This window comes from Leptidea sinapis, chromosome 38 (genome assembly GCF_905404315.1).
Source record: "Leptidea sinapis chromosome 38, ilLepSina1.1, whole genome shotgun sequence".
In the NCBI taxonomy this organism is placed as follows: domain Eukaryota; kingdom Metazoa; phylum Arthropoda; class Insecta; order Lepidoptera; family Pieridae; genus Leptidea; species Leptidea sinapis.
In genome coordinates, this window is record NC_066302.1 from 1,348,121 (window position 1) to 1,375,740 (window position 27,620).

General features: G+C 33.5%; 4 protein-coding genes across 6 annotated transcripts in view; 2 read left to right on the forward strand and 2 right to left on the reverse strand.

Moving 5' to 3' along the window:
• Positions 1 to 5,452, forward strand: part of LOC126975884 (phospholipid-transporting ATPase VD) — a 95,732-nt gene extending 90,280 nt beyond the window's left edge. Inside the window, exons 15-16 of the mRNA XM_050823977.1 lie at positions 399 to 539; positions 1,177 to 5,452. Of these exons, the coding sequence (XP_050679934.1) occupies positions 399 to 539; positions 1,177 to 1,234 (199 nt within the window). The 3' untranslated portion in view covers positions 1,235 to 5,452. The remainder of the gene's footprint in view (positions 1 to 398; positions 540 to 1,176) is intronic.
• Positions 5,437 to 14,971, reverse strand: LOC126975904 (7-methylguanosine phosphate-specific 5'-nucleotidase). Its single transcript, XM_050824019.1, has 5 exons — positions 14,477 to 14,971; positions 13,946 to 14,105; positions 12,741 to 12,803; positions 12,184 to 12,313; positions 5,437 to 7,284 (listed from the first exon to the last, which is right to left on the reverse strand). The coding sequence occupies exons 1-5, from the start codon at positions 14,673 to 14,675 to the stop codon at positions 6,949 to 6,951; spliced, it is 888 nt and encodes a 295-aa protein (XP_050679976.1). The 5' UTR covers positions 14,676 to 14,971; the 3' UTR covers positions 5,437 to 6,948.
• Positions 14,972 to 17,413: 2,442 nt separating this feature from the next.
• On the forward strand, positions 17,414 to 20,043 carry LOC126975898 (uncharacterized). 3 transcript variants are annotated; one of them, XM_050824013.1, is made up of 2 exons: positions 17,414 to 17,519; positions 17,940 to 20,043. In XM_050824013.1, exons 1-2 carry the CDS (start codon positions 17,420 to 17,422, stop codon positions 19,199 to 19,201), a joined length of 1,362 nt encoding a protein of 453 aa, XP_050679970.1. In that variant the 5' UTR covers positions 17,414 to 17,419; the 3' UTR covers positions 19,202 to 20,043. The 3 variants fall into 3 exon arrangements, with proteins under 3 accessions (XP_050679970.1, XP_050679971.1, XP_050679972.1); XM_050824014.1 differs by lacking the exon at positions 17,414 to 17,519 and adding an exon at positions 17,667 to 17,761; XM_050824015.1 differs by lacking the exon at positions 17,414 to 17,519 and adding an exon at positions 17,745 to 17,860.
• A 1,203-nt stretch (positions 20,044 to 21,246) lies between these two features.
• On the reverse strand, positions 21,247 to 24,051 carry LOC126975908 (60S ribosomal protein L27a). Its single transcript, XM_050824027.1, has 5 exons — positions 23,948 to 24,051; positions 23,706 to 23,769; positions 23,527 to 23,624; positions 22,913 to 23,065; positions 21,247 to 21,402 (listed from the first exon to the last, which is right to left on the reverse strand). The coding sequence occupies exons 1-5, from the start codon at positions 23,948 to 23,950 to the stop codon at positions 21,274 to 21,276; spliced, it is 447 nt and encodes a 148-aa protein (XP_050679984.1). The 5' UTR covers positions 23,951 to 24,051; the 3' UTR covers positions 21,247 to 21,273.
• Positions 24,052 to 27,620: the final 3,569 nt, after the last annotated feature.

Genomic DNA, 27,620 nt, shown 5'->3' on the forward strand with positions numbered 1-27,620 from the left:
TACCGAAAACTTTTAGACCTCAATTTTGTATATGCGTGTTCAAATTGTCCTGATGATATAAACGCATGTTACCATGGGGCAACCCAGTGCCATGATGTTTACACCGAAATTGTTTAGACAATTTTCTATTGCAATTGCAAGACCGCCTTCTTGTGACGTCACCATGTACAGCCCAGCGATATATGATTCCCTGCATGTTAAGATTTAACAGACCGCCATCTTGTGACGTCAGCATGTCCAGCCCAGCGATATATATATAATATATAAGATTCTGTTCCTGTTCCGAATAGTTTTTTATTCTGAATTTTAATAAGTGATTTTCGAATTGAAATAACTTGAGGTTCTTGCTATAGCGGCGCGGAACACTAAACTGATAAATTATTAATGTGTAACCGCAGGCTGGCGTGCCATGCCATACGCAACTCGGCGCGGCCGGACGCGGTGGGTCGCGCGGTACAAGCGCGGCGGCGACACGTGCGCTCGCGTCTGCCGTACGCCGCTCACTATCACACGACAACATCCTCCGCGCACGTTTACAGGTACCCGCATTTTCATATATTTTTTTTATGTGAGACATCTTTTAGCTCACTTGGGCCACTCTACGCCCCCGCTCTGACTACCTTGCGTGCACATGCATACTCTTTTTTATGTTTTCGGCAGGTCGGAGAATGGGTCGTACATCCATATTCATCATATAAATGTGTCCACTTACCGGGTTTCGAATCCCGGACCTCTCGTTCAGTAGACAGGGTCACTAAACCCTGGGCTATATGGGTCGTCGAAAAATTTTCCTAGAAATAATTTATATTACAAAACGTTTGCCGCGTCAGCTAGTATCCCGAAACAATCATTGAAAAAAAATTTCTTTTATTAAAAAAAATTGCGTGAGTACAAAGGATACATGTCAGAAGTGAAACCTGTTTTGAAGTCCTGGTAGATGTTGCTTGGATGACACATGATTTCAACCGCTATGAATATGACGTCAGAATATATTATGGTATACTCGCGTTATACATAACACAATTCTTCTTCAACTATGATTGCCTGGTACCAAATCACTCATTTTCTCCTACGATAAATATGAATTTATGTGTCTCTCTTTTTACTGTCGCGCTTTTTCGTTTCGACTTTCAATACACAACGATGCTAAAGCAGTTTTCACTTAAATAATTCCAGGTCAACTGATGAAGACGGCCTTCAAAAGATTCAACCGGATGTGACTGCTATTACGTGACGACGACGATTGGAGCAGTGGAAGTGTACCCTTACGTGAGCCCGCCCGGTCGGGAAACAAACCTAGGCTGTGATCTGTCGATAGAATTACTGTGTAACTGTATAGACTAATTTATTGTGCTTTTATATAACGCGGGACCAATGCGTCATGTACGCGGAATGCGTGTAGTGTGAAAATATAAGCCGTTACGAATTTTGATTCGGATGACGGCTCTGTGTATGAGCGAAGCTTAGACTTATCAGCTTATTATTAATTGAAGTCAGTATTCCTTAATTTAATATGTAACGCTATAGTCCCTAACGCTGGCAGTAGCTCGTCCTTAGGTATTTATTTCATATTCGAATCTGGTTCCAAAATTTTTGTTCAATTACTTGCCAATTATGTGATTGTTCAGTTGCTGTTGCCACTATCATAAAAGTGGGACATTCTCGGTTGATATAAAGTGGTTTCAAAAACCCTGAAATTGTTGGTATTATATTATATAATAGGGTGTGATATCGTTATGTATGTTGATAGAAATGTATTTTTGTAATGTTATAAGATGGTAAATCGCACGTAGTTGTAATGTATGTGTTTGTTTGATAATGGATATTTTCAATACATAGCTAAATAAGCTAGCTTATCCGAAACACGTTAAGTTTTGGATGTGATGACAAAATGAGTGTTGTAGTATATACTTGCCATCGCAACGGCTGCACGCGTCCAAGACATCCTAATTACATTTGACTGAGGGATATGTGTTGCAAAACTAATAAATTCTAAATTAATATCTAAGAAAATTCTATTTGTATAATATTTTTATAAACATATATTATACTTTAGTCTCTGCTCACTAAAAATGTTGCAGTGGTTGGTACTATCAAATGTTAATAGGAAAACAAGTACTATTCAAACAAATTTGTAACATTGTTTTCTTCAAACAAAGAATTTCTTATTTAAATCAAGTTCCAGGTGACTTAATTTGTTTCGTTTTTCATATCACATTAATATAATATGTATTTTTATAATAGCGTTTTAAATATCTAGTCACTTCATAATTTGCACGTACATTGATCTGATAAGTATAGCCCATAATCCATTTTTTCCCTTTATATAATATATAATCACCTATTGAACTTTTGCCTTTTCAAATTTTAGTATCATGCGCTAATATTTAATTTGTTATTTTTTATCGGTAAGTATTTCTGTGTCCCTACAAGACATGTTATAACAAAACATACAAAACTAATGAAGCTTAATTGAAGAAATAATGTTAATTGCTTCACGCTGTCTGCTCAACATTTCATATATTTTTTACATCTGATATCATTAATATCACCTGAACTGGCTTTAATCCATCTCTAGTTAAATTCGAATTAATTAATATTAATGTAAAATTGCGGAGCATAAATTAGAACGGTACCTTCAGGAAAATATAAGTGTTCCAATTAAAACTGAACTGTTAGACAAATATATTATGGTGCTACAGTCGAATGAGTTTGTCAAAATGGATAGATATTTTTATTGCATTTTAAAAGAAGAAAGAAAACTATTTATTTAGACACAAACACAAATAACAAAGTGTTTAAAAAAGGAGCCACTCAGCATGTGTTCTAAAGCTGATCTTCTGAAAATGAGTGAGGTGGCCCTCGCGTGACACATGACATCATTTTCATCACCGACTACAGTCAAGAGTAAGTTAGGCGTAAGGGGGCAATTCTGACTTTCTGATTTGTTATATTATATTCATAATATCTTTTAGATTTCAGCTTTAGATATTTAATTGTCGTATGTAATTTTTCAATTACATTAGACAAAAAAAGAGCTTAATACATGTAATTAAACATATAAATAGCATTTATCCAAGTACACCCATGTTTAAAATATCTAATAAAAATTCCAAAAGGGTTAGCTTATTGCCAACATTAAAACACCCAATGTCCTAATAACCATTACAAAATCCAAACGAGTGTTGTAATGAAATTCAGTACAACATTACAACACTCGTTTGGATGTTCTAATGGTTACTAGGACTAGCTTTTTTAATATTAGCAGTAAGCTAACTGTTTCAGAATCTTTTATAGAGGATTCATATTTTGGGTGTAGATAGTCTTGTATGCAACTTTTGATAATTAGGCATTAAAACACTCATGTGACACTATAATAATAAAAACCCCACATTCGTGTTTTACTACCCCTTATTATTAACTGTAATATAACGGCATTTTGTTTTCTCCCACTCACCACCTTATACTTACTGTGTTGAACTTACATCCGAAAATAATTTATTCATTTAGGTCAATAAATGATACGATTGCTGAACTTATATGGGATCCTTTACAATCTTCAGTATTTTACTTAATATTGATGCAACAATAATTACTGAAATTAAAAATGATAAATCACAAAAAAAAAATATAAAAACACTGTAAAAAATGGTATCATGTAAACATTTTATTAGGTAAAATATTATTTAAAAAACAATATAAAACTTTAGTACCAAAAAAGCATATCTGGCTCCAAAAGCAGCGCCCATTCACGAGCATGGCAGATGGACCAGCCATCGCTTCCCGCCATGTTTTATGGATAGTTCGTAACCATCCCGCGAGCATGCCACGCGTTATTAACGACTTAATTAGTATATACAAACTTCTCTGTGCTCTCTTGTTTGAAAACTGTCAATAAGTATATTAATAATAAAAAACTAGTGCCTTCCATTCATAATGTAGACAAAACGCATCTCTCACAGTCAAGTGCCTGTCTTTGACTCTAATGTTTCCTAAAAGATTTGAAACTATTTTTAATACTGTTAATATAGCGTTACTGTACATACTTAAAAATTATATATTTCTACATTGACAATGATTATTGTGTACAGTAGGATATTTTTATATTTACTAAATATTTGTGTAAATAACTTGTACGTTTTAAGACTGTTGTTTATTGAAAGCTTTTAATTTGTTTATTTAACAGAGATGGCATTAGACGCTACGAGCTCTGTATTTTCCAGTCATTTTTACGCATAATAACTTGCCATGTCATGTTTTTATAACTTTATGACTGCACTTTTTATGTAGTATTTATTATACATTACTCATATTATTATTGCATAAAATTCAAGATTATTTGTTGTCCTATTTTCATAACCTATAAGAAAACTGATATTAAATTCACGTCTAGTATTGTTATGTACTATGGAATAATATGTTTTAATTATAATATGTAAACGTTTAACTGTCAATAGTGGCATGTTGGATGTGTCATCATTTGAGTGCCTATTAAGACCATTTTATTATTCCGACTGATGGACTAGCTTCCATGGTCATGAAATAAATTAAAAAAAAGTGCCTATTTAGGGCGCGCATTTACAATGTTGTCTATGTCAGTCGCTATTTGATTTAAACTCAATTAATTCAACTTCCCAAATTGATATCTGTAGCCGAAAATATTTGCTTTTATAAAGTTTAATCACATATTTTCGAAAATTGTATTCTAAACAATCACCGACTTTTATTGACACTGAATGAAACTCATCAAAATAGGTAATAGGCATGACAAGAATTTAGTTTTTATTAGTGAAGCCTCTTTTAAACAACTTCTCATTCAATAAAAATGCCGCCAAATGTGACAAAGTATTATTCAAACGCATATCTATACACTTGTTATTTGCACAGATAATATATAACAGTGTGACTGTATTATCATCGGAATCATGTAGACGGTGATTTCATTTGTTACCATGTACTCAACTGTTGTATTATTTATTACTTAGATAATTTATACGTCTAGATAGAGTCAGGCCGTGTTTAATACTTTAGTGTGCGTGACAAGCTACGTCTTACACTCGCAATTTGTATGACACTCTGTGTTAGTGTGCGTGAATTGTTCAAAATAGAGGTTAAATGTAAACTTATATTACGTATCATAGTCTATCTAGACGTTTGAATGATCTAAGATTTATTATAAAACTAGTCTTGTCAACGAATATTTATTAGCTCTTTTCTAATAATTAAGTTTTGTCATCTGATGTTTTCTGTTCGATTATTTATTTGTTCCGCTATAAAGTATTTTGTCGTTAAATATATTTTTATCGTATTCTATTGTTAAGAATTGATATTAAACACATTAAATCGTTTTCTCTAATGTTAGTTGTGACAGTGCAACACTAATGACTAGAAAATATACGTCTGCCGAAAGTGTTGTTATAATAATAAAAAAAAATGTTTAAATTCTGTAAAAGTGTTTTTATTAATTTCTTGTCAACTACTTTTTATATAAAAAAACAATATAAGTTAAAAATATTAACAATAATTTCGTCGAAACTAACACAATACTGAAAGTAAAAGTAAAAATGGTTAACCATTATATTTTCTATAACAGATACATAGTAATATGGATTGAACCATATAAGTATACTATAAATAACGTGCGAACTAGTAAATAACGGTAACTAGACTGAATTGCACTCAGCTCTTCGTTAACACAGAACCTTTTAAGGATTCTCTACATTTTCCAGTGTATTTCAACTTGCCATCAGAAGGAAGTCTGCACGTAACTACGCACAGATAACATTCCTAAAATGGTCAGAATAATATAACAATCCGATAATTTATCATCCGAGTGTAATTTGATTGGTAAATATTAAATTAGTAATTGTTTTATAATAAAACAAAGAAAATCAACAATAATATAGAACACCAAAGATTTTCATAAGAATGTTAACACTATTCGTTGATGACGTCACCCGGTTTCTATAGCTTATAACTTGTGCAACACAGGCATTCAGAAAGCAAAGGGCCGGGTTCCCATTACCGGACGGGTAGATTTACCGGCTCGGTAAAACTGTCGGAAGACCTAATGGCTAAAGAATATATATGAAACTATTCACATTATGCCGGATCCGGAAAAAATACCGAGTCCGGCATTTATACCGAGCGTATTGTCACTGCGAAGTGCCGGTAAAACCACCGGACCGGAGTAATGTGAACGAATTTGCGCCGGTATCACTCCCCCGCTCGCCCCTCCCGTGCTCCCGTCAAGTCATTCGGCTCGCTAAAAGTAGAGGTGTAGCATTGACATTCAAGTAGAAACTTTTATCACGCTTGTCCAAGAGAGACCTGTTCAGTGGGATAAGATTGAAGAAGATCCGGGATCCGGTGTAATGTGAACATTCTGTCCGGTGTCCGGTTTCTGTCATATCTACCGGTCCGGCATAGTGGGAACAAGGCCAAACAGATCAAATTACACTCAATGTACATCATGTATTACACTTCATCTACACCCATGCTTTAAATCATCTATTAAAGATTCTAAAACAGTTAGCTTATTGCCAACATTGAAACACCCGATGTCCTTATAACCATTACATCATCCAAACGAGTGTTGTAATGAAATTCAGTACAACATTACAACACTCCTTTGGATGATGTAATGGTTACTAGGACTGGCTTTTTTAATGTTAGCACTAAAATGTTTTAGAATCTTTTATAGAGGATTCATATTATGGGTGTAGATAAAGCGACACATTCGTGTTTTAATACTCCTTATTACACAACCGTTGCATAAATAACTACTAAATGAACCATTCAACAATTTATCGTTTAACATAAAGCACCAATCTCGCAAAAATATTAAGTAAATTTACAACAAAAAAAATAAACTCGCACAACTCAACAGACCCGTTTTTCGTAAAATATAAAAAAATATATACTATGTAAGCATATAATAAAACAAAATCACAGCACGAGTTTCAATATCGCATTAGCTACATCCATAGTGTGGTCGTTTACAAGAACGATGTCGAATTTTTCGAGGTAGTTTTGTAAGTTTGCCTCGACGTTTCTGCCCAGGAAGCCGATCTTGACGATGACGTCACAGTGAGCCATGCCCTCAGCCATCTTCGCGTCGCCGATGTTGTCCCCCATGAGCAGCACGTTGCTGCGGTCTCGCACCATCCCGAAGTACTCCGTGTCTCTGATCGCGGCCTCGTTCTTGTTGTACGTGTGAATGACGTCACCCTTTATGCCCACTATTGTGTCGTCCTCATCCATTGACAGAAAGTTTGAGACCACCTGAAAGTAACAATCCTTGTTAGACACATTACGCGATTCAATCTAAATATACCGACAGTGTTGTGGTAACCGTACTGAGATTTATTAATACACACACAGACATATATTCACACCTTGGGGTAGGCATACATAATAGAACGCCACTTGCTTCTATCCTTACAAACCTCACACGCTTCCTCCTACATTCATTCCTCTTTTTCATGCACGGCGGTTCCGGGTGCTCCGGACCTTTCCTTTTCTCAATATTAGCCCAATTTGGTCGACGAATGTTCTACGAGGTCTCCCGCGACCGACTTGCCCACACACACTTTCCTTATATATTTCATAATTCATTCTATCTTCACTCATTCGCTAACGTGTCCAAACCATTTCAGCATCCTTTCTCAGTCCTTGTCGCAACATCTTCTTTCAGACCATAGCGCGCTCGTATTACTGCGATACCAGATTTATTAATGTGGTTGATAAATGAAATTATAAGCTGAATAAGACTATGCTGCGAACGAAATAATGTTATTTAATAGACGCGTGCCAGTATACAACGCTGACAACGTGGAACGTGATGTACGAAGATCGTAGGTACATTCATATACTTCACAGTTCGTAGCTTCTTACATCTTAACTTAGCATAAAATAAAAAGTCACATAAAATGCATTTACTGTCTCAAAATTGATTCCTTTAGAACTCTTTTTGATGTTGTTTCAAATATGCTAGATACTACTACCGCTTCGGAAACAATTGGCGCTCTGAGAGAGAAGAAGCGGCGCAAGAAACTCTTTTTTGCATTTAAAGCATTCTTTTTTTGCGCTCTTTTTAATGAAATATTGTACTGTCATTGCTTTTGCTATAAAATAAACATAATCTAGACCCAGGCTGTCGGATCACTTAGATATTCAGCTGTGAAGTAGTAGGATTTACGACAGAGCCATTTTTTAATAAATTTTTATAGATAATGCCCCAACAGTGGCTGGGACTTTATTATAAAAGTGTATACATTTACCCATAAAGCTATTATGTATTTTATTTGAATAATTCTTTCACTGTCGGGTAGCTACATTATCCCCGAGTGTTATAGGCTATTTTATATTTTCAAAAAATTAGGGATCCCTATTAAAAGTCCAGTAATGTAACCCACGGTGTAAAAATACGTACGCGAACGACGTCGCGGGTTATCAGCTATTATGAAATAAAAATACTTCTGATAGATTTATTCTATCAATTTATACTTGACATATAATATAATAGCATCAGTACATGTAATTTTTGTAATTAAATTCCTAAGTACCAATTAAGTTTTACTTTATTTGCTTAGGTAAATGCTGAACTTAACGTTCTGCCATTCTGCACTCACTTCATCCCAATGGACGTCATCCTGTATACCCAATTCCAAAGTATATGTTATCATCCAAGTATATTGCCAAGGCATAGAAGTGCCTCATCTGTGAATTGGTAAGCTTGTTCTATATAAACCCAGGGGCCAATAAGACATGAGATTTTATAAACCGTACTGCTTCCATACGTAATGCACGTGCGGAAAGAAAATTTGCAAAACAAGCAGTAACGAATGATTAATAAAAAGAGAAGGTATAAGTACTGATGAAGTATTAAAAATCTTGTTAGTCTTATGATATTTTATATTTTATAATATGATGTACATATGCTGCAATGGTGGCAAACATTCCCAGAATTCATGGTTTTCGATCTATTTTTTACAATTCTATGACGTATTTCCTCTACTGAATCTTATCGGTGAAACCTCAATATAAATAAAATTTAAAATGTTTGTGTATATTTAAAAATTAACGCTTATTAAGTTTACTGGAATCTTACAAATATATATCATATAATAATTATCTGTACCTAAGAGACAATTAAACTATTAATTTGAATTCATCGTAGTCTCTCTTGTACACAATTACCACAACCATATTTTAACATTTTGCTTACTTACAAAGTTACACCCTTATCGTATGATGCATGGAAAAGAGCAATACTTGAATACAAATTATAACGATAAAATTTATTTCCATGAAATTATATCGATATGTACATGCATGCATTTGTTGAGTACCAAGATATTTTTATTGTTGACATTAATTATTCTAACATAAGTTACATCGATTAAACGTCAACGTAAATGAACCATACGTCGTAATATTATGGTTCATTTTTAATTGTATATTTTGCACAATACTTAAAAATTATTAATTGTATTTAAATCGGAAAATTATGATTACCAATGATAGGAAATCCCTTTATTGGACATATTTTTATTGCGGCTATGATTTCTACAATCCAAAATGGCAAAATAATGCATAGGTATTTGTATTTTTTTAAAAGATAATTGTGCTTCACTTGATGTCAAATGACAGGTCTCACTTGATCCTCGAGTAGGTACATTTGTACACAATAGTGGCGACAGGGTAACGCCCACATGCCACTTCCACTAGTTTTTTCTGTTCCGTCGTTATAATAATGAAAATCACTATTAAGAGCAAAAAGGTGATGATTTCTGTGAACGTATATTAAATTTTCATAAATGTAGTGACAATGAACAGTTATAATATTTATTTCTTTAAATTTTATATATATATACCTACATATTTTGTCTGTTCCGATGATTATATATGATATCCTTCTTTCTATAATAATGTTGTAACGGATTTCGGTATTCACAATCAGTTACACAATTTTTAATTAAACCTAATTAAGTTTTTATGTAATTAGAAAAAAGATTTTGCAACCAAGTCACTTAAAAGTTTCAGAACAATGTTACAGGTGGTTGTAGGTAACTAAAGAGTTATAACACTAGGTACATCCAACTCCGAGATGGCATATGGTGTCTATCTATTACGGTTGAGTCCCAGTAACCATTTGTTTGATAGGTCTAGAAACTAGATGTTTAGACATATTTTTTTTTTACTATCCGACCAAATATTAAAATAAAATTCAAATATTCTATTCTTGTCTTATTTTAAGCTTTCCAAACAGTCTCATAAGTCTAGTAACTAGTTGTAAAAAGTGTTTTTTCGCTCGAGAACTTCTTCGATTGCGCAGTGTATCTGTTATCAGGGTATTCATAGTGATTAAACCCCTAATAGGTTAATCATAATTAATCATGTGTGAATTAATAATGAATAATCTGTAATTAATGTCAACCCTTTTAATTAAAGTAAAATAAATAAATGAATCATCATATGGCAGACACATACCCCCCTTCCCCAACAATCAATATACTTGCACAAATTGGTTAAAATATATACAAATGGTTTAAACAATGGCTCAAATTATACTCGAATAATCACACACAAACAAGACGAAGAGAAAAATATGCCTTCATAATGACTTCACTTACAACAATGTCTCATTTGTTCTTGAACAAGCGACATTATAGTCTCCCTCGAAACAGAGGTTAAAACGTCGATATACAAAGATAACAATAAACCACAAACACATCATTAGACAGCAGGTAATTGAGCAGTTCATTTACAGGTTTTCTTCAAAACTGGTAATCGCTTCATGACAACATAATGTTCACAACAATTGATCGTTGTGACATCACCGCACACGTATTTGTGATAGCTGACAGTGATTGCAATATATGTATGATGTATTCAATACCGACAATTTTTTAGGTGATTTACTTAGTAGATAAACATTATTATACATTTTGAGTTTAGATAAGTTATTTGGAAAGAGTACTTCTTTAAATTTCCTTCGACCATACAAGCCAGTAAAATATTTATAACAAAATCGGGACACAGTTTTGTGCTGGAAATATTAATGTGATATACATACACTTTGAATGGGTGTCTTACAAGCAATCTAGTGATGACAGTCGCCATATCATGACAGAGTAAAGCGGTGCCGGGAAAAATTAAATATTTATGTACTTGATATCTATACAGAACCAAAGAATGCAAAGATTTGCAAAAAAAAAAGTTGCATTCAGGAATAAAATATGAAATCTAAAAGGTGACAAATGGCTTTCTAGCTTTTAATATTGTCGTATAATTATCCGATAAAAATGTTGAAGAAGCCAAACAGGCAAAAATCAGGGCATTATAACACGATATGTTACAAAAATAACACGCAATAAAAAACAAAATATCGATAGACAACAATCTGGTTGAACGTGGAAGAAAGGCCCTATAAAACCGTACCCTGAGCAGCGGACGAAGGCCACACAACCAGAGAGTGACGATGATATTTCAATTTATGGCGTGTGGATAGAGTTCAGAGGTAGGAATAAGACTAAACAAGGTTGAAGACATTAACAAATGACTCCCCATACAGGAACTCAGCAATTCAAGTAACTGTATATACATATATACCAGTTACGAGATCGGCATTTACGATGTGGCCGGACCTGCGCTTCATAGACTTCATTTTAACTTTAACTCCCAGTGTCTTGAGTAAATAATCGTTCTCGATGAGAGTACTTTGCATTATTATATCGAGACTAACTGCGAAACCGTTTCTCTAGCATTTGATGACCGTCGCCCGCATGACAATAAATTATAAGGCCATACAAACACTTGAAGATGGCATCGATTGTCTACGGTAAAAGTGGTATCTACTGTTGGTTATTGATTAACTTGCGACCCTCTAGATATACCAAGACATGGCGATTTGTGATGCTCTCCTTGATTTTATATTAAAAGGAGGTTATAGCAATAGGCATGCAGTTATTTGATTCCAAGTTGTGCTGTAGTTGTAAGCAGCGAACCTTCCACACAACTCTCACATTGCAGGACTTGAAATGTCACTATGAATTTCACTACCATTTCCACCAATTTCATTCAAAGTTTATAAATGTTTCATTATTTAATTAGAAACTATACTGTATTTTCTCCATTAGACTCCAGTATAAGTTTTGGTAATAATATAATATAGCCAACCTTTACATGAGGCAGCAGAAAGTTAGCCGAGTTAAGAGCAGCCACCACACACTCCCCAAGCCCCGCAGAGAACACCAGCACTGGAACCTGCTTTTTCTGACTCCATAATATGATTTCTTTCACACCACTCCTAAAAAATAATAATAAATTTTTAATAGTAAACTGTTTAGGTATATAGCAATTTGAGTAATCTAATATATAAAATTCTTGTGTCATGGTGTTAAACTTTGAACTCCTCCGAAACGGTTCCAGAACCGATTCCCATGAAATTTTGAGTGCATATTGGGTAGGTCTGAGAATCGGACAACATCTATTTTTCATCCCCCTAAATATTAAGGTCCAAACGATTTATTTTTTTATTTTTTTTACATTTTTTTTTAAATTTCTATGATTATGAGTCAGCATTAAAAAATACATACAACTTCAAATTTTCACCCATCTACGATCAACAGTTACTTTTGTATCGCGATTTTAATATCGGCAATACAACGTTTGCTGGGTCAGCTAGTAGTATATATAATTACATTAAGAAAATGTACACAGACTAGAAAAGGTACCTGAAGCAATCAATCATCTTTTTGCTAATTTCAATTAGTTCTTGCTTGGGAAACTTCATACCCCTGCAATAAAAATAAATTGTTAACCATTATTATTATATCAGTACCACTTATTAAGTTATTCTAATAATTGTATCTAACAATTATTACTGATAAAGAGGCCAGTAAGGTCAGGGATGTTGGCTATTTATTGAAAAGGTCTTACTTTGCGGAAATCCATAAGTATTAAATTTTTAGTATGTACAATGACTTGTTTGACATTCACCATGGTGTTGCATTATAATGGTTGTTCCATCTATTCATAGTTCATAGGGATTTGTTTGATGGATTTTAAAGAGAGTGAATATGGTAATAATAAGTAATGGCATTGTAAAATATCTCATGTTTATTATTATTTCATCATTGTCAGTAGAGAAACTCCAAGACATAATTGCTTATGAGTCTTTTAGAAAACAAAGGAATGAATGTGAACATAGTAAGATGAAATAGTATTGATATATAAAGAGATTAATGCTTAATAACTTATACCATACATACATTCCTATAATATTATGATTGATGAGACAGTGGAATAAGTGAAAGAGTTAGATATGCAAGATATCTTTTTACATGATATAGAAAGTGAGATTAGGTAACAAAGTAAACACATGATTATGTGCAGCTGGATACTTTCCAATAAGGCACATATGACTGTTCATAGAGGCTTGGTGGATCTTACACCTGTTTAAGTTTGTTAGTTTTGGGTATGGCAGAAGAAGAATGGAAGCAGAATATTCATTAAGTGAAATACATAAGAAATTTCATATTGATGTAAGTAAAGCCAGAAAGATATTGTTCATTTAAACCATGCCCTCACAGCAGAATTTTATTTGATCATGATTTATATAAACTAAGGTAACAGCTCAGATAATACAATTGAGATTGAGAACCTGCAAAGTTAACCTTTCATGCCTCAACAGTTCTAATTCATGGAGATGACCCACAGCAAGTTAAGTGTCCAACTAAATAACACTGTTGTCAAGGATGAAGGGTGCTTCACAATGGACCCTCTCAAAAGAAAATAACAGACTAAAATAGGTTATATTTTTTATACTTAATTATGTATAATGCTTTGACTGATATCTGCTATAGAAGTTATGTTTATGGTACATGGAAAAGAAAACTTATAGGCTATAATTTCAAAATATAACAAATGTAAAACTCACTTTAATAATGAGTGAGCCGCCATATACCAGTCAACCATGTGCTTTGTTTTATCCTCAATACTCATAGTAGAATCTACTTCTATGGGCTTATATATGCTGGACAACCGGTTATCTTCATCTTTGTAATGTTGAGGCACAGAGGGACACTCTCGGAACATACCTATGTTAAAAAACAGAACCATGTTAGAGCACCAAGATAGACACCTATCCCTCTGATTGTAGGGGATTATAGTACTAATATTGTATTTGTAATAATTGATATACTTATTATTGAGATAGCAATAATATAACTTACAATAAAAATATATATAATGTTTCAATGTCATAGCCTTACAAATTATTCTAGTATAACTTACAGTAAATAAAATAAATTACACATTAGCAAAATTTGCTATATAACATTATTTTCAGCACGATTGAACAGCTGTTTACATTTTAATGGCTTAAATAAATACATTTAAACGTAAATATTCTATACTGATAGTATTATGTGTAGCACTTTCATAATAAATAAAAAGTATAAATACTTACCAAAACTTGTAAGAACTATTTTACCATTTTCCATTTCATGTCTAGTCAATGTGTGGTCAAAATCAGTAACGATTTGCAGTTTCTGATGGCCATCTCTGATAATTTTATTAATATTTTGTAACAAAAGATCAGAATCCTTTATGTAAACATTTGGTTTGTTTAGTTCAGGTATATCACTTAATTCCAAAATTAATTTCATGGCTGGATGTATATCTTTAGAGCACTATACTAAATTAAGCTAAATATACCACAATACTGATATGTATTTTATGATTATAATTATTATTTAAAAATTATAGAAGACGTATCGGGACAAAATCTTCAATTACAATCCAATAACATATAAGCACTGGTAATTATCAATTCAGTTGTTTATTTTTACCTAAGTCCGAAACCTAACCAGCACCACCTTCATTTATAATATTTTATTGTTTCTAATTTCTATTTTCTATATTTTATTTTCCGAGTCCCATCTGACGACGCTGACGACTCACAGCTGTGACTGACAGTGACAAATGAAAACTCAAGTCAACTTTGCACCTCTCTTTGCTGCACCTGCAGTGGTCTCGACTCTCTTCGACTCGCAAACGTCAAGTGCGAAATCGGTAGTGTTGCCCAATAAAGTACCTAGGTATTTGTACCCAAAATCGGTATGAATAATATTAAAAAAATCCAGATTATATACAATCTAACTAAATATAATATTATTTTTACGATCTTTAGGATCATACCGGCATTCCTTGACCATAGCTGTGGTCATCGTTGAATTAATTTCAAAGCCATAACAATTAGCATCAAGAATCGTTTTGCATGTAATAGACAAGTGTTTGACACAATAAACATACTATTTCAAAGTTTTGTTTTCATGAGATTAATAATATGTGAAAATATACATTCAATGTTGATATATGGGATAGCGATAAAATATTAAGGAAAGCAGACAACAAAGGAGACATTTGAGTCATCGCTACGCTTTAATAAACTTACTTCATCCCTTTTTACACCTTCACGAAGTTATCATAAACTGGCTTTCAGGTTTCTTAAGCTGTGTAACCAGCCTGAAAATTTGTGTTCCCTATTTTTCCGAAATTATTTTAGATTTTTTTGCACTCGCGCCATTACATAGTATTTTTAGCGCGCTTGTACTCGGTTCCTCGTAATTCAATATGGACGTTTTCATTCATCATTTCGTTATTATTTTATTGGTAGAAGAGAAAGGTTTACAGTTCCACTTTATAACTTTATAAAACGAAATTTAATAATAACACAGTGAATTGTTTATTTTATTTAAACGAAATTTTATAAGTCTAATATTCAACTAAAGATACTTTTAGGCATGAAATATTTCCACTTTGTTACATAAAATATTGCCTTGTTAATTTTTACTTACGATGTTAATTAAGCTATTTCAAAGCTGCCAATAAAAATTAAATAACTAGTTTTAATCTGTTTTACTAGAGCTACAAAAATCTTACCAGGTACTCTGACAAATAATCAAAACCTTTTAAATTATGTAATACAAAAAACATGAGACTGTTGCAAATTGGAAAGGCGCAGTAACACGACGGAAATTGTAAAGTCTTGTTAACAAAACATAAGAATTTAATATCAAAATATTATGTTCTATTTTTTATCCTCTTTTTCATAATTTTCTTCTTCCGTCAAATCAATATACATGAATAAATAAATAAATAAAATCTTGAATCTTTTTTGTCTTTTCTTTAATTATTTCCAGATTATTTTATCGTATTTTTTCTTTATTTTTCGTATTATTTTTTAATTATTCCTTAAAGCGTTTTTGCAGTTCAGCATTAGTAAGAGGCATAATGACGGTATCAATACACAAAATATAGGTGGATACGTATAAATTAAGAGTTTATATAAATGTATAATATGATAAAAAAAAACAGAACGGTAAGACCGACTCGTAAGTGTGTGCGTGGGGCTATGATTTACACGTTAATCGGCTTGTTTTGGTGTTACACTGTAATGGTGACACGGAGTCCTTATTTTTTTATTTTAGACAGTGGAATTCAGCGGAAACAGACAATTTTTTTAGTAAATCAGTAAAATTAATATTTTTATTATAATGAACTTCGTTCCTTTCTGGTGTCCCACGACACCACACGGGTTTTTTTGGTGTATACTAGTTATAGCCTTATAAGGCTATTTAACATTCCATCGTTTTAGTATAGGCCCCACTCCCGTTACCGCGAGAAGCAAGAAGTGTTTTCAATTGTTGACCATGATTAAACTTTTTAATGTTTCTTTCTTATTAATATTATTAGATTTTTTATTGTTTTTAATTTATTATGAATTAGTATTAATAAGTAACACTAAAGTATAAAATGTTGCTTCTCTACTAATTCTAAATAAACATTAAAATGTATAATAAAAACTGAATAGGTACTCAAATGATATAAAATAATTTGCAATTTAACATTATTTACAGATATAAAAGATCCAAATGTTTTGTAAACAATCATATTATATTTTCCATATAGTAGATATGATAAGGATACGAAGAAGCGAATGAGAAGAGATCTATGAGTTAGAGTTAGACGCATACTAGAATATAAAAATCAAGATATTTGAGGCTCTCTTCCCAACTGTAGTCACCGTTAACAAAAGGTTGGACCAAGGGATGATAGTTTGTATAGAATGCCGAGAACGAAAAACTTTTCCTATGTTAATTATTATAGAAATGGTTGACCACAATCAACCCAAGCTTGAGTAAAGATTTTGTAATATTATTTTCTTTCGAGAATCTTATTATAATATCTATCGCAGTAAGCTGACGTATATAGGACGGAGCTTCCCGGAGAACACTGATTATTTGATTAAAGCTCAGATAAAATTAGGAATAACAAGTCTGAAAGTCAGTACAAAATTGGAAGCAAGAGGCAACACTGACAATTTTTTTTTAAATAGGTTCCAATTTCTATGCTTGGAGCTAAAATGGCGGAAGTACAAAGGGACGATTCTAAAATTAAAATAACTAAAAATGGTCGAGTTGTAAAAAAGAGAACTAAAAATCCAGAAGGTAATGACCAAATTTTAGATTTATAACGAATTCTTTGTTTCGTCTTCTATTTAAATGATTCATCTTGTTAAAATCTCGATCTTAGTAGCTAGGCGGCTCTCATAGTATTTATCAATGACTTACTACGTTTGGGTTTTACGTGATAAATTAAAACACTATAAATATCAATAATCAAAGGTCGTATGTGTTTAAGATTTTCTGTGCTGATAAAAGACAAACAATAATGTTTCTTGTATTTAAATGTAAATTGAACCTAGTTGAATAATATAAGTTATTGATATATCTATAATATATTTGCATAAGAAAATTAAAAACGAACTACATATCCAGTTTTTATTATAGTAAACATAGTGTCTCTCAACTACCTAAAAGCAATTGTTTTATGTAGAACACTTACTTATTTAGAAATTAAATTTTCAGAATGGCACAAACAAAAGCAAAAGCGATTAAGGATAGCTGGTCTAGAATATATAAACGCAAATGGAAAAGTAGTACCACCAAAACAGCCTGGCCCAGACTGTAATTGTAGAAGAAGATGTTTTGAAAAAGTCCCCAGGGATGTCAGATTAAGAACTTTTCAAGGATTTTATTCTATGAAAAGTCATGATGAGCAGAATGCTTATTTGTTTGGTTTAATGAGACAAGTTGATGTTAAGCGAAAACGTGTTAAAAATAGCAGTAGACGAACATGCACATTTGAATATTTTGTTAGAGTTAAGGGTAAAGAAACACAGGTGTGTCAAACTGCTTTTAAAAATATACATGCTATTACCGAAAGAAAAGTGAGGGTCCTTTGCAAGAAAATGGATGATGGCATTATGTTCCCATGTGACAACAGAGGGAAGTCTAGACCAAACCGTAGCGGAGAAGTGCGTCTGCCAAATGGTGTTGTAGATCAAATAAAAGCACACATTTATTCCATAGTTCACACCCACAGATTAAAAGACTTTATCAGGCTTGATAAGATTGCTGGTCTTGAAATAAATATTTCAAAAATGTGGAAAGATTATATTAAAACAAATGATCCCGAAAACATATCAGTAACAATGCCTAAATCAAAAAGAAACACTGAAGTAGTACCTCAAAATAATATCCCACAAATTGCTCAAATTCCAGTTCCACAAGAAACATATGTACCAATAGCTTATACAGGGAATGGAATTATCAATATATCTGATAGTTACTTTGAGAACCAGTATCAAACCACTTCAAACAACTTCTATCCAGCACAAAGCGGACAACATCCACAGGGCATGGGTATTATTTTGCAGTCTGTTAATAGGCAAACTCAACCTGCTACTTTCATTTTGGTGGAGACTAAGCCAGAACTCTCACAAGATACTAAAATTATATCAACTAACATAACTTGTAACCAAACCCAGTCCATGGAGATGCAAATAAATAAAGAAAGGAGAGAGAAAAAAAAGGGTCCATTGGTTAAGCAATGGAGATACAGTAACATATTCCATGATACTATAAATGGAGCTGCATTAGCTGCCATCAAAACAAGACTGGGAATGTATTATGCGGAGACTGATGCTGCTAAGAAAAGGAAACATGCAAGGGCACAAGAGACAGTTCAAACACAAACAGAATTACCTGTTTGTAAGGGTGAGCAAGAACTTATGATCAGACCTCCACAAGATCTAAGACCTACTCACACCTTAACCATAATTGCATAGGCATTTACAAATTAAATTTATAATATGTATTTGGATAATTTAATACCCACTTTATGGATGAATAGGCTCACTTAGTATTTAATACCAATTTATGAGTGTTGCAGTGATGTGATTATATTAATTATGTAATGGCTGTAATCATTATGTGCAAATACTTAGTCTAATAGCTGCTTATTTTCAATAATGTATTGCTAATATCATGACATTAACAGTAATCACCTATTACTTTATTATGTTTCATAATATTGAATTTAAGAATCTCATCTAACTTGATGTTGTCAGGTATGCAGGTATATGATTACAGAAAATCAACAATGGTGTGCCATGAGTCTGGCTTCAATACATGGTTGTTTCTATGTATTCTATCCATTAAAGGTTATATATTTATAGTTATTGCTCAAGCAAGTGCATTGATAATGTCTTCAAACTTGGTGTAAACCGACTGCTATCAAGTGCCACACTAAATAATGATGTGCAATAAAATACTCATCCATCTTAAGAATGTTCTACAAGAAACTAATCAATGTGGCAGGCCACAATATAATTGGGATAATACTAGCCCTTAGGCTGTAGCATGTTTGTCTATCAAGAATTTAATTATTGATGGATGTGACACCCTACAATAAATAATTTCACTGCTGCAGGTGAACTGGAATAGTTGTTTTAATTAGAACTGACCAGTGTAAACTATTTATTAATGTTAGTTATTTAGGTAGTAGTACTGTTTACATCATGGCTTTCAATGTGTATTCTCAATTGTAATGATAAAATTACTATTATCAATAAAATTTAAATAAATCAATAATATATTTACAAATATATACTCCACAATAGGCATTAATGATTTTTGTATTATTTAAATATTTCTTTGTAAAAACCCTTTGTAGATTTAATGTCGTAAAATACCTGATACTCTCGACACCTGAAGAATCACAGGACCGTTACCGCCATATAAGATAGATGTAAACGCCTTTTTGTAGATTTTAGTGGTGCATTGACCTTTGACGTTGACCATGCAAAGTTGTTTAAGGAAGGATATTCAACACTCCTATGGTGGTAATCGGCAGCAGGTATCAAGTCAAACAGCTCTTCAAAACACAACATAATAAAAAAGATGTGTCGTCGCGGGACGCTGGCGCCGCGCTGGTTTGAAACATCGAAAATATGTTGTATTTATGTAAATATGCATGAAATTGTGGTTTACAAAATATTATTTATATTTAATACTTTTTAACGGATCTACAAATTGATACTATTATATTGAGATTGAATTTTAGAGACTGAACATTAGAATTATTATTTATTCCACCGTTTCGCAAACTTTGCAGAATGTATATTAAAAAAAAGTATTTTATTTAAATTGCTTTACTCATGTTAATTGTAAAAGAAAATATTATAAGTGGTAACTACATTAAAACATAAATTTATTTAATAATTAAAATCTGTGTCGGTTCAATTCAGGTGCAAATTTACAAGCGTGTGGGCGTCGCATCGTCAATTAACGGCTAACAGCTGTTCCCAATACTCAGTCTATCTCTTACTTGAGATAAAAATCTTAACTATCATTGGCTTTTCTGAGCTTATCAGCGACAAAAGTTTGTATGGAATATGCATTTCACGCGAGTATATTGGGACAGCTACAGATTATTGATAGTAGATGGTAGTAATTTATCTCTTATCTGTAGATATTGGAAACGGCTGTAAACGAATACACGGGTAGAGCTATCTAACCTTACTCATAAAAATTATTGTAATTGAAATTTTCAAACAAACTAATTATATATTGAGGAAACAAAATTTTAATCACCCTTACGTGGTCGCGTAAGGCAGCACGAAGTAGTTGCTAGTATGTATTTTATTTTTGAATATTTATTTTATGATTATGGTTAGTTCAACCCATGTGTTTATAAGTTTTTAATGTTTCCATTGTACCGCCACTAAATCAATCCCATTGATTTTTTTCAACATTAAAATGATGTTGCAACCCCATTAGGCTATTATAATATAATAAATATTAAGGTTGAATACATAATAAAATACGCTGGTATTTTTACAATTTATTATAAACTTAATTATGCTGATAGTACACAGACTCCACCCACTGCTTTAATCTTCTGTTCTGCTGTCTTTGAGAAGAATTTCGCTTTCACAATGACTGGTTGTTTTGGAAGTTTACCTTTGCCTAACAGCTTGGAATAACCCTGGAAGAAATTTTTTAAAATGAGTTTATTATGCTTTCCTGTACCCTTAATATACACTAGAATAAAATTACTGTTTAACAACAGTAATCTGGTTTGTGTCACTGTATAATAATATTAAAGGTGTAACAAAAAAGATGCAAATAGCTTCAACACAGGCCAATATAAACATTAAAAACAAAAATAATATACAAGGAAATCTTTTTTATTTTAGTTTAGAATATGTAAATTTTATGTGTTAATAAAAGTTTTGAACTATTTTACAGCAAAATTACTGTGCTATATAATTATTTAAAGTATATAACATCTAAATTAAAATATTTACTTTTAATTAAATGCCTCAAATAAACTCCTTACATTGACACAAACATTGAGATACCGATGAATTAAATTTGATCAACTAGTCACTAGTATATGTTGATGTTTTGTATTTAGGTTTTAAGTTTTACTACTAACATTTCCGCTTTGATTGTTTTACCATTTTATCATACAGCTCTTATACTGCTTCTTGGGTGATGAGAGAGAGAGAGAGACAGATTATGTCATAGACAAATAACAAAAAGCTCAAGTACATCCTATAACCAGAAATAAATATTCACACACTTTTACACAAATTATCTTGGCCCAAAAGGCATAACCTGTACTATGGGTTCATGACAACAATAAATTTAATACAATATAATTACTTAAACATACATAAATACATATAAACATCCATATTCATCATATAAGTGTTTGCACCTACCGGGATCTCTAGCTCAGTAGGCAGGGTTAACCACTGGGCTAAATGGGTCTGCACACCAACTTTAATAAAATAAATGCCTTTTATGTCTTTATATTCCTACTAGCCATTCCCGCCCACTTCACTAGGCGAATTTAAAAGGAAATAAAATTAATGAAGGAATGTTGTAATTTGAAAAATGAGTAGCCATAAACTATCTAGGATAAATTTCGCATTGAATGGTGGTAGTTTCATGTCGATACAATCAGTGGTTTAGACGTGTTTGAGCCTCCAACAAACACCATTTTCATTATATAGATTAATATATATAATAATAATAATAATATAATTAATAGACTTTTTTACTAATGTATTTCCAATCAGTCTTAAGACTATAAGCAGATATGTTATCAGTTATTATATGCAGAGTGTGCTTTCCCACAAAAGCATCTAATCCTACACAATCACGTGAATCCATCACAGTGGATCAAGCATTTTCTGTAGCTAATATCTACAAGAGGCATTATTAAAGCATTGGGGTGGCAAGACAATCTACTTTTATATTTCTCTGAACCTAGTCTAATATTTTCATATTTGATTGAGGCAATACCTAGGTTCATGTACTTCAGCATTAGTAACAGAACATGGTACAATTGAAGTAATTTGTAATATGTTTTGATGCCTTTAGATAAATTAAATGTGTTTGCAGTTCCCAACAGTTGAATACTATATTGACTTTAAGATTGTCTAATCCGTAGTTAATTAACAATTGCAAATTAATAGGTTACTTACAGCTTTAACAATGTTAATGACTGGAACTTTGCCATCAGTGGACTTGGCATGTTTAATTCTTGTCTGCTCAGATACCAATGTCCATAACTTGTCTAAGTTCAGTACTGGACAGAAATTTGTATTCTTTCTGAAGTGGTAATTCCTCATACCAAGCTGCAAAAAAACAATTAGTAGAATAAGACTGAGATGCCAGTGTAATCATATGTGAAATACCATCAACCCATGGTGCTATTGGATATGGTGTTGTCATGCAATATGGCTAGTATCAAAATAGTTTTACAGGCACTTGATGCCAACAAATTATCACTTACCACCCTTTCCCACTGCTTTACAGTTCTCAATTATGCAAAATTAAATATAAAATTAAAAATAATATCTAGCCGTGACATTCAGTCTTCTTTCTTCATCTTATTTCTACTGGATATGATGCTTGAAGAGCATCACACAACCAGAATGTGATGGTAATTTTGATTTTCCAAAGGGCAATGCACCAATAGTAATCACCGAATATTATTGGCACTAAGATACTTACAGCCTTTCATCAGTACAAAATAATAGCAACTAACAGACCAAATAAAACAATGTGACAGTCAATGTGGAACTTCTTTTATTACCTTTCCGAAGTATCCTGGATGGTATTTGTCCATATTAATTCTATGGTGGTGCTCTCCACCGGCATTACCGCGACCGCCAGGGTGCTTACGGTGTTTTCCTAAAATAAGTTTGTTTACACTTAATAGACATAATTCGTATTATTTTATTAGATTTTGGAATTATCAATCATGTTACATACCAATACGTCCATGTCCATGACTAACGTGTCCTCTCAGCTTCCTTGTCTTCTTTTTAGATGTGGCCTGTACAAAATAGTTAAGAGGTTAACAACTTGAACTGGATATACAAATCTGTCCGCCGACAAATAACACCTTTTAATAAGCACAATTAAATTGCACATCACATATTTGAATTTAATAATCTTAATAAATAGACGATTATACAGAATTTGTTCGATTTACATAAATATAATTCACTAACCATATTTTCTGCTATCCTCGAACTGGATGCAAATTACAAAAGAGAAAGAAAGAATAATAACATTATCTACGTGACAAGCTGACATTTGATAGGTATCTGACATAATACAAATATAACATTGACAGTAATTAAATTAGAGTATATTAGGTCTGTGCTTTGTTATCTAAAAGTCTTGGAATGAATAGAGAATAACAGGTAGTTTTCCAATTACAGCACTAAAACGCATTAAGCGGTACAATGCTCATCATTGCATGTTCCAACTACAGCAAGTAGCAACGCTTTGCACAATCGACCCTCTCAAAAGTAAGTAAAGTGCTTTCGCGTGATGCGTACAATCGATCCTAACTCAGTGGAAGAAAATTAACAAATGTTTTACAAGCTACAAACATCACATTTACCTAATTTTTTACAAGTATTCACATCCCTTTCTCTCCCACTTCCTAGAATGAGACAGATGAAAGGACGCGACAAGCACACTGTCAGAAATGAAACCTTTAGAGTCGGTCTTTTTAATATTTATGTTCCAAAGGCCCATTGAACAATGATTAGCAATATTGCATTTTGTGTACGAAAAGTCATTGCTGATAGAATCTTACAGTCACAACAGGAACAATATTGTATTTAATGCACAGACAGTCATTGCCAGTGAATATGAACGGCTTACTCTTGTAAGTTATTGTCTTGTGTTACGTGAACAATACCAGTGGGAGGCTACTTTGCACAGGATGCCGACTAGATTATGGGTACCACAACGGCGCCTATTTCTGCCGTGAAGCAGTAATGTGTAAGCATTACTGTGTTTCAGTCTGAAGGGCACCGTAGCTAGTAAAATTACTGGGCAAATGAGACTTAACAACTTATGTCTCAAGGTGATGAGCGCAGTTGCAATGCCGCTCATAATTTTTGGGATTTCAAGAATCCTGAGCGGCACTGCATTGTAATGGGCAGGGCGTATCAATTACCATCAGCTGAACGTCCGGCTCGTCTCGTCCCTTATTTTCATAAAAATAAGAGAGAAAAGTGACGAATTTTACAAATCAAATAAGTCGAGTGGCATTTCCTCGAGGTTGATTTATGTTAAACCTTTTTTAACTTTAAAAATATTGAATACCTCTTGACAAATTGACATGACAGTGGAAGGTTATTATGGTGTCATTTGTGGCATGTGCCATATTCCGACTTTGATTTTGTATGAAGTGCATTGTAGTCACAGAGTAAGAGTCGAGCTTGAAATAAGACGTCACAAAGTTGCGAATTTGCGTTCGTATAACCTTAATTTTTACAACTGAATCTCTCAGTCTATTCAAACAGGTAAAGTACCTGCACTACGAAACATAAAATCCACTTTTTTCTCACAACTAATAAAAAAACTAGCAAAAGAATTAGTTAATCCATGAGAAAACATAAGTCTTAAATTTGCTATACATACGTTATATACTATATATACGTACAGCAAAGTGGATGATAAATTTTCGAATAACTCAATATCGCGCCAACCAATCTCGATGATTCTTTTTATTGGAAAGGATATACTTCAAAGCCAGTTTGGTGAGAGTTTGGTTAGGTTCTGATTACGGAATCCATTTCCAAAAATAACAATAATCGTAACTAGAATTAGATTAATTAATTAGACTGTATAAAAATACGCAATTATTTTTATACTTTTTAGTGCATATTATATCTATTCTTTTGGAATAAGTAGTGTTTTTGAAGTCGGTTGCTATTTTGTCAAAATATGTTTTTTGTTTTATGGAAAAGGTGGATACACGATCGTACGGGTCAAGTGGTGTTGAATGAATACTGCCGCCCACATTCTGTTGCAACACGAGAGGAATCACAGGAGCGTTGCCGGCCTTTAAGGAAGATGTACGCGCTTTTTTTTAGGTACCCATGTAGTATCGTTCCGGAAACACCGCGCAAGTAAGCTCATTCCACAGCTTTGTAGTACGTGGAAGAAAGCTCTTTGAAAACCGCACTGTGGAGGACCGCCACACATCCAGATGGTGGGGATGATATCCTAAATTGTGGCGTTTCGTGCGAAGATGGAGTTCGGCTGCAGGAATGAGGTTGTAGCTGTACCTTCAACCAATAATATCAATTAATACAAATTTCTAATATCTAACTTGTAACGTAATACCTTCGTAGCATTAAAGATCGTAGAAATATTAATCGTGCATATTCACTGTAATAAGCGTATGCCGAAACATTCGTTCTGAAAAGAACATTTTATTTTATATACCGTAATATTAGCTCCTATAAGAACCATTTGATGATGCTGTAAATCAAGTCATAGGATCATGCAGATCACCAGTACTCATCTCATCGAAGTACAAGCATCGTCACGTTCTCTCGAAGACCGCAGATATACTCACGTGATCAGCTCCGCGTTACACAACTTCACAGCAAGGCCGAGCGTACTCGACTGAAGCGTCGCGGCGTCGATCACTATTCATACAATTTTAATCAATGAGCGACAGAGTAGGTGCTAAATGATCATTGACATCGGATGATCGAGGTTTGACTCGAGTTTACACTAGCACGCGCTCGCTGGCTGGTTTACTGCGATAGCATTAGTTTTAGAGCGAGATAGAACACATAATATTATTCTCAATACTTATTGAATGAAACGTTTTACTATTGGTCAAAATGTAATCATTAGTATTGGTGTGTATTTTCTAAACTTGTAAATATTTTTAAGTAACAATTGTAATTGGTTAACTAGTTTTAAAGATTTTGTATATATATTATGTAACTGAAGTAAAATATATCATCTTCCACATATTCTGCACAGTCTTCATACTACTCAAGCAATTGTTTTATTTAATCTCCAAACGCTCAGTCTCCAAAGTGGTGACCCCGAACAAGAACACCGACGGAAGGAACCCGAACAAGAACACCGACGGAAGGAAGCCTGAACAAGAACACCGACGGAAGGAAGCCCGAACAAGAACGCCGACGGAAGGAAGCCAGGAAGCCTGAACAGAAGAACACCGAACCTCTGCATGGCTACACATCGAAGAACAGCTTCACCAGCTCTCCGAAACGACTAATTTCTGTTCATCGAATCTCTACTCGAGGAATGTCTACCCGACGAAGAAATGAAAGACACAAACCAGGCTCAGCCACTCCCAGCGCCCAACGCGACAGAAATCTCCAGCATTTCACTGTCGATGCGCATACCACCATTTTGGCGGGAAAATCTGCGATTGTGGTATCACAGCTTTGAAGCCGCCACCGATGACCTCAAGAGGAGTCAAGCCCAGCTGACACAGATGGTGCTCGTCCAATTAGAATAGGCTGACAATGAACAAATCACCGACATCCTATTTAATATACCGAGAGACAAACAATATTCAGAAATTAAGGAACGTCTCATATCGGTGTATGAAGAATCCGACAGCCGCAACTTCCAGAAGCTACTCGCCGAGATGGAGCTTGTAAACCAGAAGCCTTCACAGCTACTGCGACGCATGCATAACCTTGCAAGGGACAAGGTTACCGACTCCACCCTCCGCATGATGTCGAGTAAGCTGCTGCCGTCCACGTCCGCTCTGTGCTCGCCGTCAGCGAGTCATTCAGCGTGAAGTCCACGCTGGAGGAACTAGCGTTGCTTGTTGACACGATGATGGAGCAAATCCAGGAAGTAGCAGCCGTCTCCAGCCAGCCACCAGCA